The sequence below is a fragment of the Fulmarus glacialis genome, unplaced genomic scaffold (genome assembly GCF_000690835.1).
Source record: "Fulmarus glacialis isolate BGI_N327 unplaced genomic scaffold, ASM69083v1 scaffold9064, whole genome shotgun sequence".
NCBI classification, from domain to species: domain Eukaryota; kingdom Metazoa; phylum Chordata; class Aves; order Procellariiformes; family Procellariidae; genus Fulmarus; species Fulmarus glacialis.
Genome location: NW_009209900.1, coordinates 1 through 13,283, shown reverse-complemented (window position 1 = coordinate 13,283; position 13,283 = coordinate 1). Strand labels below are relative to the sequence as shown.

Below are 13,283 nucleotides of genomic sequence, written 5' to 3'. Positions count from 1 at the left end.
TATCAATGCAGAATTAACTTGCTACCCTATTTAAAAATTTCTGTAATGTCAGAACTTTATTTAAGAAGCCTCAAGCTCACAGACATTTTCAAACAGTAATCACAGTTGCAAATGTATGAAAGATCTGTCAGAACCTTCAACTATTTCACTTACATCATGAAGATTTAACTATTATTTCTTAATTTTTATTATTTAGAAAAAAAAGACAAAAATCCAACACTGATATAAATGGTTGTAGTCACCACAGCAATACCTGATCATAGTACAAAAATAAGCCAAGTACTCTCTTGATCCTTTCAGCACTACCTATAATGTTCTTTTCTACTGTGTATGACCTCCTTCCAGTAACGGAGTGTGCAAGCATGAGGGAAATAATATATTTTAAAGTAAGAAAGGTGTAATTTATTTAATCAATTAAAAACACACAATTTGCTGGTCTTCCACTCCTTAGTCTTTGCTATGACAGTTACAAAGTAAACACTTACAAACATGTACCCTGTTTTCATCAAGGGAATACAGGACTTAAAAATGCAGATGTTGTGTTTTTCAACTTAAAAGGACACCCATGCTTTAGAAAATAATGGGAATAGTTGTATTAGTCCACCATGAGAGAGAGAGAGAGAGAGAGAGAAAGAGAAAGAGAGAGAGAGAGAGACATGCAAAAGTGAAGTAATTCTAAAATCATAGTAGACTTTGACTACTTCAGAAATACTTTTAACCTACTGAAGATAAGGGAGAGTTTAAACGTGCTACTGCCAATTTAGAAAGATATTAGTCCTCTAAGATTTCAGAAGAGCAGGCAAACGGACAAGTGAACGACTTTGATAAAGATTTTGGCAAATGAATTGCTCCATTGGTGAAGGTCCAACTTCCTGAAAAGTAATGAATCTTTCAAAAGGGCATTTTACAAACTTAGTAAGTTATGTAATTAAAACCTACCAACCTGTTAGTTACAGTCTATCAATCCATCTATATAACGTACTTAAAATATTTAATGAGTACTGAAAAGCCTGTTGGCAAAGCAGGTATAAATCCCTTATTATTCAGGTTCTATAAAAGATAACTTTAAAAGCAAGGTTACATTAATGTTAAAAGCTAATAATCCACCATAACGTACCTCTGCTTCTCTTTTTTCTCCTTGTGCCTTTCAAAGTCACGCCCTCTCTCCTTCACCTCCCTTGCCTTTTCTTCTGAACGTTCTTTTGCTTTATGTTTTTCTTTGTGTCTTTTTCCCAGGGAGGTTTCCTCTTGTACTGGAGGAGGAGGACTAGGTGTACGAGGACCTTTCTTTTTACTCTGGTTACTTTTAGAACTCCTAGAGATAAATTAACAGGGAGGGGGGAAAAAATGAAGGACTGCCAACTATTTCAAGTAATGATTTCTCAGATGTTGGCAGGAAAGTTATAACGTAAAGGGCCTTGAAGCTTTTAGGATAGGATTCACCACTCCATTAGCAAGCAGCATTCCATAACTGTATTTGACTGAAGGGTGAATGCAGATGGTAAAAATTCACATTGAGCTTTTCCATTTATAACCTTTATTTCTGAAGCAAGTGAACAAAAATAGGAACTGCTCCTGTTCAGACAGAACCAGTTTTCAAAGTTAAAATGTCCTTGCATGAACTGCACACATCAGAGGACCAGAACTCTATAGAGTATCTTGTCTGTTTAGACTCCCATTTCTGCAATGCAATACCCCAATCACACACAATATGACTTGAACAACTCATGTCTTCAATTTAATGTTAACTACCTAACACAAGATAAAGCATCCAAATATTTTTGAATATGCATCTCACAATATGAAATAGTATATATTTTTCCATATAAACTGCCATTGACATAAACCCTATAAACTAAGTATCACTCATACTGAATGTCAGTAGCATACTAGCCCACACCGTACATTCTTGCAGCAGAAACAACATTGTTTTGTCCCTATTTTAAAGGGGATTTTTGCTTAGCAAATACAGATGTGTCTGCTTACATTGCCGCAGTAATTTCTTTCCTATCTAAAAGCTGCAAACAGTGATTCAAAAGGTCCTGCAGCCAGCAAGAACTTAGAAACAGGTTTTCGAGATTGATTTTTTGTGGCAAGGCGCCCAGTTTTAACTTCCTGTGATTTTCACATAACTTGTCCTTCCATTTTTCCCTCCACATCCCCCACTTCTTTTCCCCTCCTGAATTCTGAGAAGTTCCCTGCCTTGAAAGTCAAATATTATTTCCTGAACAGCAATATGCAATACGAACAGAATGTGCAGTTGGTCAAATTTTAAACATTTCACTTCAGTCTAGAGGAGCTACTTCGCAGGCTGCAGCATCTCAAATAAAACTGCTTCCCACTTTTTAATGGTTTAGATTTCCTCATCACCTCCCAGAGATTCTGGACATTCAAAGAGAAAAGACCTGCTTGTAAGCCATGAAATTAATCAGCTGACAACTACATGCATATAACAACTTTATGCATAAGATGATTAACAGTGCACAATTTAGAGACTTTCCCCTAAAATTATATAATCAAAAGTCCTGAAAGCAAGGAAAATGAAAACCCATATTAATTATGAAAACCCCAATAATAAAAATCAGCGTGGTTCTCTGTTCTCATTTTCTCGCCAGATGCATCTACATACTGACCTCTGATCCAGAAGTGGGGAAGACATTGTAGATGCTTTCTTCTCTTTCTTACTAGCTGAAGAAGATGATTTAGGACTGGATCTTCGTTTTGGAGATTTGCTAGACTTCCTTGGTGATGGCGATGGTGATAATTTAGATCTAACCACCTCTGGAGAAATCTTGAGGAAAAAAATATATTAACCGGTAAGATATTGATGCTCAAAAGCTTACCTGTATCCTGATATACGTATCAAATATGTAAATTCAGTAATAGTCTACTTCTAAGATCTTAACCATGTACACATCTACCTCAAATAAACTAACCACATGGTTTTCAAAGAACACCATAAAAGGAAGACAACAGGAAAAGGGTGCAGGAAGAGGAGATGATGCACTCTGTAATCCATTACAAAAACTGTAACTAAAAGTTTAAAATCAGTACATTCAAGTTTGCCTGAAAAAGAGAAAGCTCCTTTCAGCCTTTTTTTTTTTTTAAATCTTCCCCAAAATTTTAGGGTTTCTAACACTTACAGCTTTGCCTCTGTCACTCTACTTTACTCTGTTACTACAAGACATGTTGGAAAAGGAGCTTGGCAAATGCCTTGTGTTTTCTTCTACATGTCTTCTCTGTTAAAGGTCTTATTAGTTTTATATCATTAAAATGCATTAAATCCGACTCATTTAATAGCTGACTTCATAAAGCAGAAAACTTGGTTATGGTGCTGGATGACTGACCAGATACTCACAACTAATATCCAAGTCACATGCTAAGTTATACATGTGCCAGCTACTTACTACTATGTAACACAATAGTGCATTTGCAGCCCAGGAAGCTCAAGTCTTCCAGGAAACAATTAGAAGTCTATGAAGTGGCTGATGACTTATTTTTTTAGTTTCACATTTACATAATACAAACCTCTTTTTTAATGACTATTTCCTCTCGTTTCTCCATGTTTTCCTGTTCCAACTTCATGAGTTCTCTCTGAATCTTTTGGCGCTTCATTTCCAAAGACAGCTCATGATCATAATCATAATTAACATCTCCATTATCAGAGTCTTTAAAAAAAGTAAATAGATTAGTTAACAACTACATATGAAATAAATAATAATATTTAGCATACTGGATGCCAAGCATAAATATTTCCGTGACTTTTAAGCACTGCATGAATGGATCATGAAGCTAAGCCAAATCTCTTCTCCAATTATGTGTGTAAACCTGAAATAACTCCAGTTAGTTCCATACAACCTGCAGTGAAATTCTTAAACTTCTTAAAAAAAAAAAAAACCCTTAACTTCTTTCAGAGACTTGCATCAATTATTAAGCTAAGGTAGCACGGGAAACCCAGTAAACCATTTATTTATATTTAAATAACAACAAAAAAAAATTAAAAGAGTGTGTCTTCACAAAGACCAAAAATATGTAGAGCACTACTTAATTGGGAAATCTCACACGAAACGCATTTAAATAGTGATGCATGACACTAGAGGATTTTGTTTAATAGAGTATCCCACAAACCAGCTGATATACTTATTTAATTACATCTACAAATTGATTTTAAAACAAAAGAAGAGGTCTGTATGACCTCTTTCACTGGATAAATCCACACTTCAAGAGTTTATTTCTGTTTTTAAAGCATTATTACTGTTCGGTTTTGAAAATAGAAAAGGTGCTATTTCTCTCACTTTTTCATTCAGTCATGGCTAGTTAATATCATATGCTTCAAACCTTGCAACTGAAATCTCACTGAAAAGTAATGCAGTTTTACTCACTCTGTTTACATTCCTTATTTTGTTTATGGCTATTTAAGTCTAATGCTCAAAAAGCAATTTAGGAAAATAACTGTCAGAGAAAAGATGACTTCATTAAGAAGTCATAAGCTTTCACTCACCTTCCTACACACAGGAATGATATAAAAGGTTTTGCAATAACTAAACTCAGTCTACAAATTCCCTTCATGTGTCATGAATGCATGGGAACAGCTTATAGAGAGGTGCAGTTCCCAACAGCACAGGTTCTTTCCCAGTCCATCTGTCTGCTTAGATAGCACTCACTAAAACTTAACAGACAGTAATTCTACTTCATCCACATGACTGTGATCAACACTATTTTGAAAAAAATCATAATTGTCAAGCTGAAAGCCTTAGTGTCTAAGACTTAAGACATTCATACTATATATTTATATAGAACTTGGGGTTTTTATGTTCCAAACTTTTTTGACTTAGATTCTATGTCCATGCATACATGTCATAGGTCAATATTTCTTAAATCACACCAAAATCAAAATTTAGAAAGGAGTGAAAATATATTATGGCTACTTTTGTATTCATGTGGTGTGCTTAAGACACAGCAAAACAATATTTGCAACACTTATAGCACATACTATAGAAAAGCTACCTACTTAATGAAATTTACAGAGGAGCTCCATCCTACAATCAACTTGTAGTATACTTTATTGCAAATACATTCATTATATCTGAATTCACTCAGAATGGATCAGGATTCCCATCTTCTCTTGCAATATTGTAACCACTTCTGAAACACTGACACTTACAAAACTACATAAACACCACAGTTCATTAGAAGCTGCCATAATTTCACTGTCAGGTAAACTTGGTCTCTAACAAAAGTGAAATTCAGGAGAGAGAGAAGAAAACAAAGGCAGTCTTTTCCTCAACAGTCTGCATATTAAACAGATGAGTATTATCAACAAGGGCAATGAAATCACCTTTTAACCATTAAAAAAAAAAAAACAAAAACCAAAACCAAACCCACCCAAACAAAAACAACTACAGAAGGTAATGCAAGACTTTTACTACCCTTTGAGTAGTAAAAACACTCTTTGAGTGTTTTCAGAATATAAATAGTTCACCGATTGTTACCTTCAGCTGTTGTTATACTCATTCTAATGGAGCCCTTGTTAATGAGACAGTTCACACCATTACAAATTATGCAACAAAAACCTGCTGACTTTTGAATTCAAAGGAGTTATGCTCTCTCCTCAGACTGACTCCAAATTACTTTGGATGTAACTTGGATTGAAGTAGTGATCTAAATGTGAAAGGTTCAGCCACGGAGTAGCCTATGGCCAAGTTCCTTGTTGTCTGAGGAGTCAAAAAAGAAAAAAAGAAAAAAAAGCATGTGTTTTTAAAATAAGTTGGTTTTACCATTGTAGCAGTCCAACTCAGATTGCTTCTTTGATCTCCTCCAAAAATAAACATTAATGGCTACTGCATAAAAGTATTCTGCTTAGAGACCAAATCTTTAAGCATTCTGCTTTACACACAGCCCAGTAACCTTGCACTTCTTTGAGCTGTAGGGGGACCATTAGTTTAATTATACTTACCTTCTCTATTTGTTTCCCAATCCCCATTTTCCTCTTCACTTTCTGGTGTTCTCTCCTTTGTAATTTTGATATCCTCCTTTTCTCTATGTCTTCCTCGTGAAGACTCTTTCTATAAAGGGAAAAATGCTGCATTAGAGTAAACAACTTTATTTTAAAAGAAGCCTGAAGAAGCAGATATATTTTACATGGTATTTTGCCTGTTTCTTTTTTATAGTACAAAAAGCATTTTCCCCTTTAGCCTGTTGAACAAATACCTTCTTAAATAAGCAGAGACTCCACAGGCAACATGTTCTAATGCATTTTCATATAATCAGTAAGCAAATAGCAGATGGGGAAAAGAGAAGAAAGGATACATAAAATAAGAAGGTTTAAAGGCAAGGCAAGAATCGAGCACGTATCGGAGAATAAAGGAACTGAAAGAACAGATCAAGTTCTTAAGACCGGAAGTTTGATGAACGTTTAAAGAGTATAATTTTAACAGCTTGAGTAAGAGTTCTCAGCTGTAAATAAGAATATTTATATGCAAGGCAGATGAGCCTCAGAAGCTGAACCATTTAACTCTCCAGAGGATAAAGAATGGGGGATGGGGATAATAAAATAAAAAAAAACAGAGACCCTTGGCTGGCAGAAGGAAGGCGAAAAAAGTCTAAAGCAACACACTGGAATCAAGTTTTGTTGATAGTTTTATATTTGAACTCTCACTGGCCCCGAGTTATTAGACAAATCTAACTACTGCAGTAGCACCCATTTTGCATGTGGCAGATGGTCCTGTAAACACCTAAGGAAGCCAGAGACTATTCTTACAGGAAAGAAGATAATTTCAAAAGGCAACTAAACCTGTGCTGCTCTTCTCCCCCTGCTAAATTCCAGTAGTAAAGTTGTATAGTTGCATCATTGCCTCTGCTGAATTTACATTCTCTAAATAATCTACCTGGGCTCAAGTGGAGTACAGGACAAAGTTTTTTCACTATTTGCAAAAAAAGAACATTCAAGCTTAGAAGTATCTCAGGTTAATTTATTAAGTAGGAAACCAGAAAGAGCAAATAATGAAAGTCTGTCCCATAACCCTTTTGTTCTCACCTCCCATAGTGCCTTCTTTTGTCTTTTGGGGATTCTTCACCGTTGATATGTAGAAACCTTTGTTTTTGTGCCAAGAAAAGGAGATGCCTGAGAATTTCACTAGCTATTCCTTATTGGGACTTAGATCTTGACTTAATTTAAATCCTTAACATCTCCTTAGAAACACAGTAAGGAAATAACATAACATCGTGGATAGTCACTCCCAAGTGAGTAAAATTCAACTATTCCTTTTTATTCACTAACAATGCTAAAATCTTATCTCCAGTTTAATGATGTAAACGATGACAGAACAAGTACTGCATTTATTTTACCTAGTGAACTAGAACAGATGCTTCAACGCACAGTTATCTTCAAGCCTTGCTCATCTTGATGCATTCAGTATGTCATATTCAAAGCCTTAAAAGGTTTGGAAAAAACTGACCGTTCACTACATAACATGAAAGAACTTCACATTAAAGAACTAATCTGTGCCATGTTTAATTTAAAGCAACTTGTAGAATAAGGAAAAAAAAGTTATTTTTTCTCCATTTCATGACAGATCTTTAAAATGATGCACAAGATCCTAACCTATCAAGTCGTGTTGGTTGCTGACACCAACTGCAGACAAGTCTATATCAACTAAGCCATCATTACAACATGTACTAAAGGCATTTCAGCCTAACGGGAAGAATTGTACTACGCTCCAAAGCAAGTTACTTTAAAAGAAAATGACTCTGATGAGATCTGAAAAATCTGTAACTTTATCAACAAGCCTCTCCTGCAACCATTCTTTTTTTTCTTAGAGTATCTTAATTTTTCTAGACTGCCCTCCTTGAAGGCTGCATCTTGTGTACTTCTGCTACATACTCCAACTAATTCCTACAATATAAACAAACAATAAACGTAACTTCTTAAATAAAATATTAGTTTCTATTAGTTCAACACTATTTGTTACTAGCAAACTGGAATACGCATGTTAGGACATCCTCTATATGCTGATTTCAAAAAAACTTCTCAATGCGAATTCCCCAAATAACTTGTCAGCAGAGAACATGCAGATAAATCAGAATGCTTCAAGACCAATTTAATAACCCATGTTAAAATACTACACAACCTGTATGTATCTCACCTAAATCTCCAAACTTACAACCAAACACAAGCATCTTGAAACAGCCTCTATTTTCTCCTTTCAGTGGAGAGATTCAGTAGTGGTACAATCATACTTTTACAGAAGAACTGAGAACAAAAACATCTATGAAAAGAATTTTATTGAATTACTGAACATAGGGGAAAGGAATAGACAATTTTTATGCAAGCATGCTATTTTACAAGTCGGGACAACTTGATCCGAGCCCGTTCATACACTAAACGACTTCAGTTTAGTTGTCAGGAAAAAAGGTTCTGGTAACACTGCATCTTGAAAAACAAAACTCAGTTTAGAAATTGAGTCTATTTTCCTGGGGCATGCAAATCAAGAATTTAAGTTATGATGGTTTAGAACACATACTTGAATTTTCTCATTGAAAAGTCTTCAACATATTTCTTTTATTGTACTTGTTTCACTTACAAAGCATTTAATTCCCTCATACTATGGGGAATAAATATTTCCTTCATATCCTTATAGACCTTCTCGTACTTTACACAGGTTTTTTTTGTCTCTCCCTTAATAAGCCAAGAATAAGTAAAGCTCCTAAAGGCCAATAGCATGTCTTTCACTTGCACTTGAAGATGCTGTATCCACTTCACCCACACTTGTAAACTATTTCTCTGCAGACTCTGAAAAAATGCCATTTACTAGATGAGAAACAATAAACTTTCATAATAATATAATTATTTACTAAAAAAAAAAAATTGTAGATTGTCCTAAGAGTAAACCACAGCTTAGTAGACTTTGTCTATGCTGTTTTCAGATATGTGCTCACAGTTAAACTATTCACATGTGTTGGATAGATGATTACAGTTTAATGTTGACATTCCGGAGAAATGCTACTTAAGAAAGGAGAAAAAAAAAAAAAAAAAGACATTAGGGCTAAATTCTGTGAGATCTTATTTCATTTAATGTCTACTTAAGTTGAAGTTCCACACCCCGTAAGATATGATCAGCACTCTACAGCACAAGACTTGATGTCTACTTGAATGAATTTCCCACTACAGCCAGAAGAGTTTGGCCAAGCACAAAAGGACTCATCCAGCCTGCCAACATGCTTCTAGCCAAGGAGTACTATTTTGCCAACACCGATGGAGAGGATATTTGCAAGACTCTTACAACCTACAATTCTTACAAGGCAGAAACTTCAGTTTCAGCCTTATCAGCACATGTACACGCAGCAGCAATATAAACTAATTCAAAAGCACGGATGCCTTTAAATTTAGAATAAGCTATCATGTATTACAGCTAGAATCTTTTGGGCAAGCACAGTACTATTTTGCTCAATGTATAATACATTTATAGTGTAAACTACTACCACACTACACAAACATACAAGAAAATGAATCTGAAGTTTCCCTGAAATGAACAGGTATTGTTTCCATTTCAGAGATGGAAGACAATGCTGACTTCCATTTCCAGTGGAGATATTCAAAAGCCACAGCAACAAAAAGCACAAATATGAAACAAGTGATACACATTCCTTACAAAAACCTTTCCTAAATGTACATTAAGTTCTTCCCGCTGTTCCTCCCAAATCACACACACCTCCCAGGTAATACCTCAGGTAATACTTCATATGCTCCAATGTAACTGTCTTCTCGTAATACAGAGAAAAATTCAACATAAAAATTTCCAACTAAATATAGTAACAGCAGGAACCTTATCTAATTATTTGTATAATAATTGATACACTAACATACAGTGCTGAAATAATTCCGAACACAAATCTGAGAAACACAGAAACAACTGAGTTCAATGTAGTTGTCCACGTAACGCAGCATATTATCTCTGAAAATAATAGTACAAGACATGAAGAAATAATAAGAGATATATTCTCTAGGCTGTCCATATAGGAAGTTTCTTCCTACATACATACAGGTCGTACTAGTTATCTTATGTCTCCAAAGAACAAGAAATCTCTTCTAAAAAGATTTTATACTAGTCATACTGTCTCAACTTTTTGTGGAACCTACTCAGGTTTTTGACTGTATCTTCTGGCAATCAGGTAGCATTGTCATATATAATGTAAATAGCATTCCCCCTTGTCATTTTCAAATTTGCCACTCTTTCTACTGGGATAAAGTATAAATATGACGCATCTAATTTACATTCTCTCAACCATACATTATATGCATTCGCCACATGTCCTTTCTTCTCTCCAGTCTCTTTCTCACCTCCTTGCCCACTTCAAAAAGACCTTTGACTGTATTTTCTTGCATACAGGTGATCACAACCAAACAGCGTTTAAATAAAACTGGACCATGAATTTCTACAGCATAATATTGATCATTTTCTATTCCATTTTTATATATCTGAGTGTTTGCTTCTGCAACTGTGACTGCACTTTGAACAGATAGTTTCATTGAGCTGTCCACAATAACTTCTTTTTCTACTGGATGGTTTCAGTTACTTTTAAAATACTCATTCATGATTTTTTGTTTTAAATACTTTCTTCATTGTGCATTACCTTGCACTTGCCAACACCAAGTTTCATCACTGTACTGCCAAAAAATATCTTTCCCCAACCCCTATGGCACTCCTCAGACTTTAGTAATCTCAACTACTGTTTTCATATCTTCTGCAAAGTTTGACATTTGGGATGTCCAACATTTTTTCCACATTCTTAAAAAGTTATAGCTCTTTAGATGAAGCACCATAGCATCCTCTGTAACTTCATAATTTGAAATTAATGTAAAATTTTCCCCTTAGCTGGCTTCTAAACCTGCCAATATTATACTTGCTATTCTTTGACTATCTATATGCCTCAAAAGCCTTGTTTCAAAAGAAGCTATTTAAGGTTTCACCTGTATCAGACAGTTCTCTCTTAGCCACTACTCTCCATTAAAGTTTCAGGCTAGTAGACTGGTGAAGCACAAATTTTGTCTGCAGGAACACTGCTGCTCTTCCTTTTTTTTTTTTTTAAAAAAACACAATTATGAAACTTTTTATGGAACAAGCTACTTTCCATTATTTCAAAACAAAGTTAAGATTTCTTATCCAGCTCCTCTGTTATCCCAAAAGCTTTAATAAGAGATGGAAACGTCAGATATTAGATCTCCACCATAACAGTAGCTCTAACGATGGAGCAAGATTTTTGTTAGCAGTTCAGTCACTTCAGTCTTCTGTTCTTTTAGATATCCTGGTTCTTTGCAACACAACTCTTGACACCTGTCCCTCTTCATCTATTTGTTGCAGAATATTTTCTTTGGATATCCCATATTTTGAGAGTTGCCTCCACACAACTAATACAAAAGCTCAGTAGTTTCCTCAGCCTTCTGTTTTATGAGACTGAAGCAGAGTATTTTTTTCTCTGCAGTGTGCTTATCCTGTAAATAATTCTTTGGTACTTTAACAGACCCACTAATTCCTTTTGATTCCTGCTTCCAGTTCACCTTTACTTGGGGTTTAGTTCTTTAAGAGTATTTTATTATTACATTAATAGAACACTATGAAAAGCAGGGTTAACTAAGCAAAAGTAAGAATTACATCAAAATTAGACTTGTACCAGCAGAGAAGTTACAGTAAATTTTTAATAACGGTTGGAAAAAACACTTTTCCCACCAACCATGTACTCAATAACTGAACAGTTTATTGAAACTATTAGAAAATAAAAGAAACACATTTAAGTAAAAGAGTAAAAAGATTGAAAGTTTACACAAATTAACAGCAACTGAAAACATGATTGGAAGGTAAGCCATTCTGTTAATTTAATGATAGCAGCTGCTGTTGATTTCTTTACACCTGACATAAAAATTCATTTTACACAGCAAGTAGGAACAGACCGAGAGGAAAAAAAAAGAATGCTGTTAATACCTGCAGAAGCAAAACTAATTTTTCACAAATAAGAACTTTTAATCGTTATTCATATGAAGATGATCTTAAAAAACATGACGCAGGAATACACTGGTGCTATTGTTACACAGGTGCAGGGTCACGCTACCAACTCTGCCCTTATTTCTTTGTAACATCAGGAACAGATAACACAATTTAAAAATAAGTAACTTCTGATATTTGAGGGATATACGGTTGCAGAAAGATGATTAGAAAATGGGAACGAAAATGAATGAATTTTTTTCAAAATCCAAAAGTGAGCAGTTGGGATGGCTGATGAGTATGTGAGGAGGAAGGTAAATGAACCAGCACAACAGTAACTGCATGGTCTCATCGAAAGCAAATTTGGGATGAACAACTGGAGTCAGGATGCATGTAAACAATGGATATGAATAAGTGTTGGGGGAAAAATAGTGGATGATTGAAACAACAGTTAATACACTTTCTTGGTAATAATCAAAGAGTCTGCACTGTTATTAAATATCTGTTTATCAATATTTATAACATATTTTAGTCTGTGGGATTTGTAAAATCTTTGGGAACCAAAAGACCAGAAAGTGCTATAAAATTGCAAAATAATACAATTGTTAAGACACTTCATAATAAAATATGCCACATGCTACATACAAAATGATCAGTTCATTAAAACATTTTAAATATTACAAGTCACCACGATCAGGTTTCTAGGACATACTGCCCAACTGCTATGAGGGATTCTGGAGTTCTGCAAACTCCATTCTTACCCTAACAGGAGAGGACGATTCCTCTGTACTTCGTTTCTGTGGCTCTGCCTCAACATCTTGACGTTTGTTCTTCATTCTTTCCCGAAGATCTCCAGTGGGTCTTTCTGGTGACCTGTATAATACAGAAACATAATACAACCAGTTCTATGGGACTATTTTTAAAGGAATACAATCTGTCTTCTAATTATTTTTTTTACTAGTATATACAGAAAGATCTAAACGTTCCACCCAGAAGCAAAGTGGATGAATAAAAAATATTCCACTCTAACGGGCTTAAGCATTCTAAAAAAACCCCAACTCTTTCAGAACATCAAGGAAGACTTGACTCTAAGAAGAAAAATTACTTGTATGTATTTATGGCATGACTCAGTTACTACTCTAGATCAGCTTCAGGTGATCCTATCCAGAACAAATCACCTTTTTTGGACAACCATGCAAATGTGTTTCACAATCTCTCCTACCAAGTCTTCCAAGATATCTTTAGCCTTCTCCATATTCTAAGCTGCACCCATTTTAATATATATATATTAATTTTTTTTATATA

General features: G+C 34.8%; 1 protein-coding gene across 1 annotated transcript in view; it reads right to left on the bottom strand.

Moving 5' to 3' along the window:
• LOC104076201 (zinc finger CCCH domain-containing protein 13-like) overlaps positions 1–13,233 on the bottom strand; it is a 35,822-nt gene extending 22,589 nt beyond the window's left edge. Inside the window, 6 exon segments of the mRNA XM_009576983.1 lie at positions 1,118–1,315; positions 2,634–2,791; positions 3,529–3,668; positions 5,957–6,065; positions 12,740–12,851; positions 13,157–13,233. Coding sequence (XP_009575278.1) covers positions 1,118–1,315; positions 2,634–2,791; positions 3,529–3,668; positions 5,957–6,065; positions 12,740–12,851; positions 13,157–13,233 — 794 coding nt within the window.
• Between the last annotated feature and the right edge of the window lie 50 nt (positions 13,234–13,283).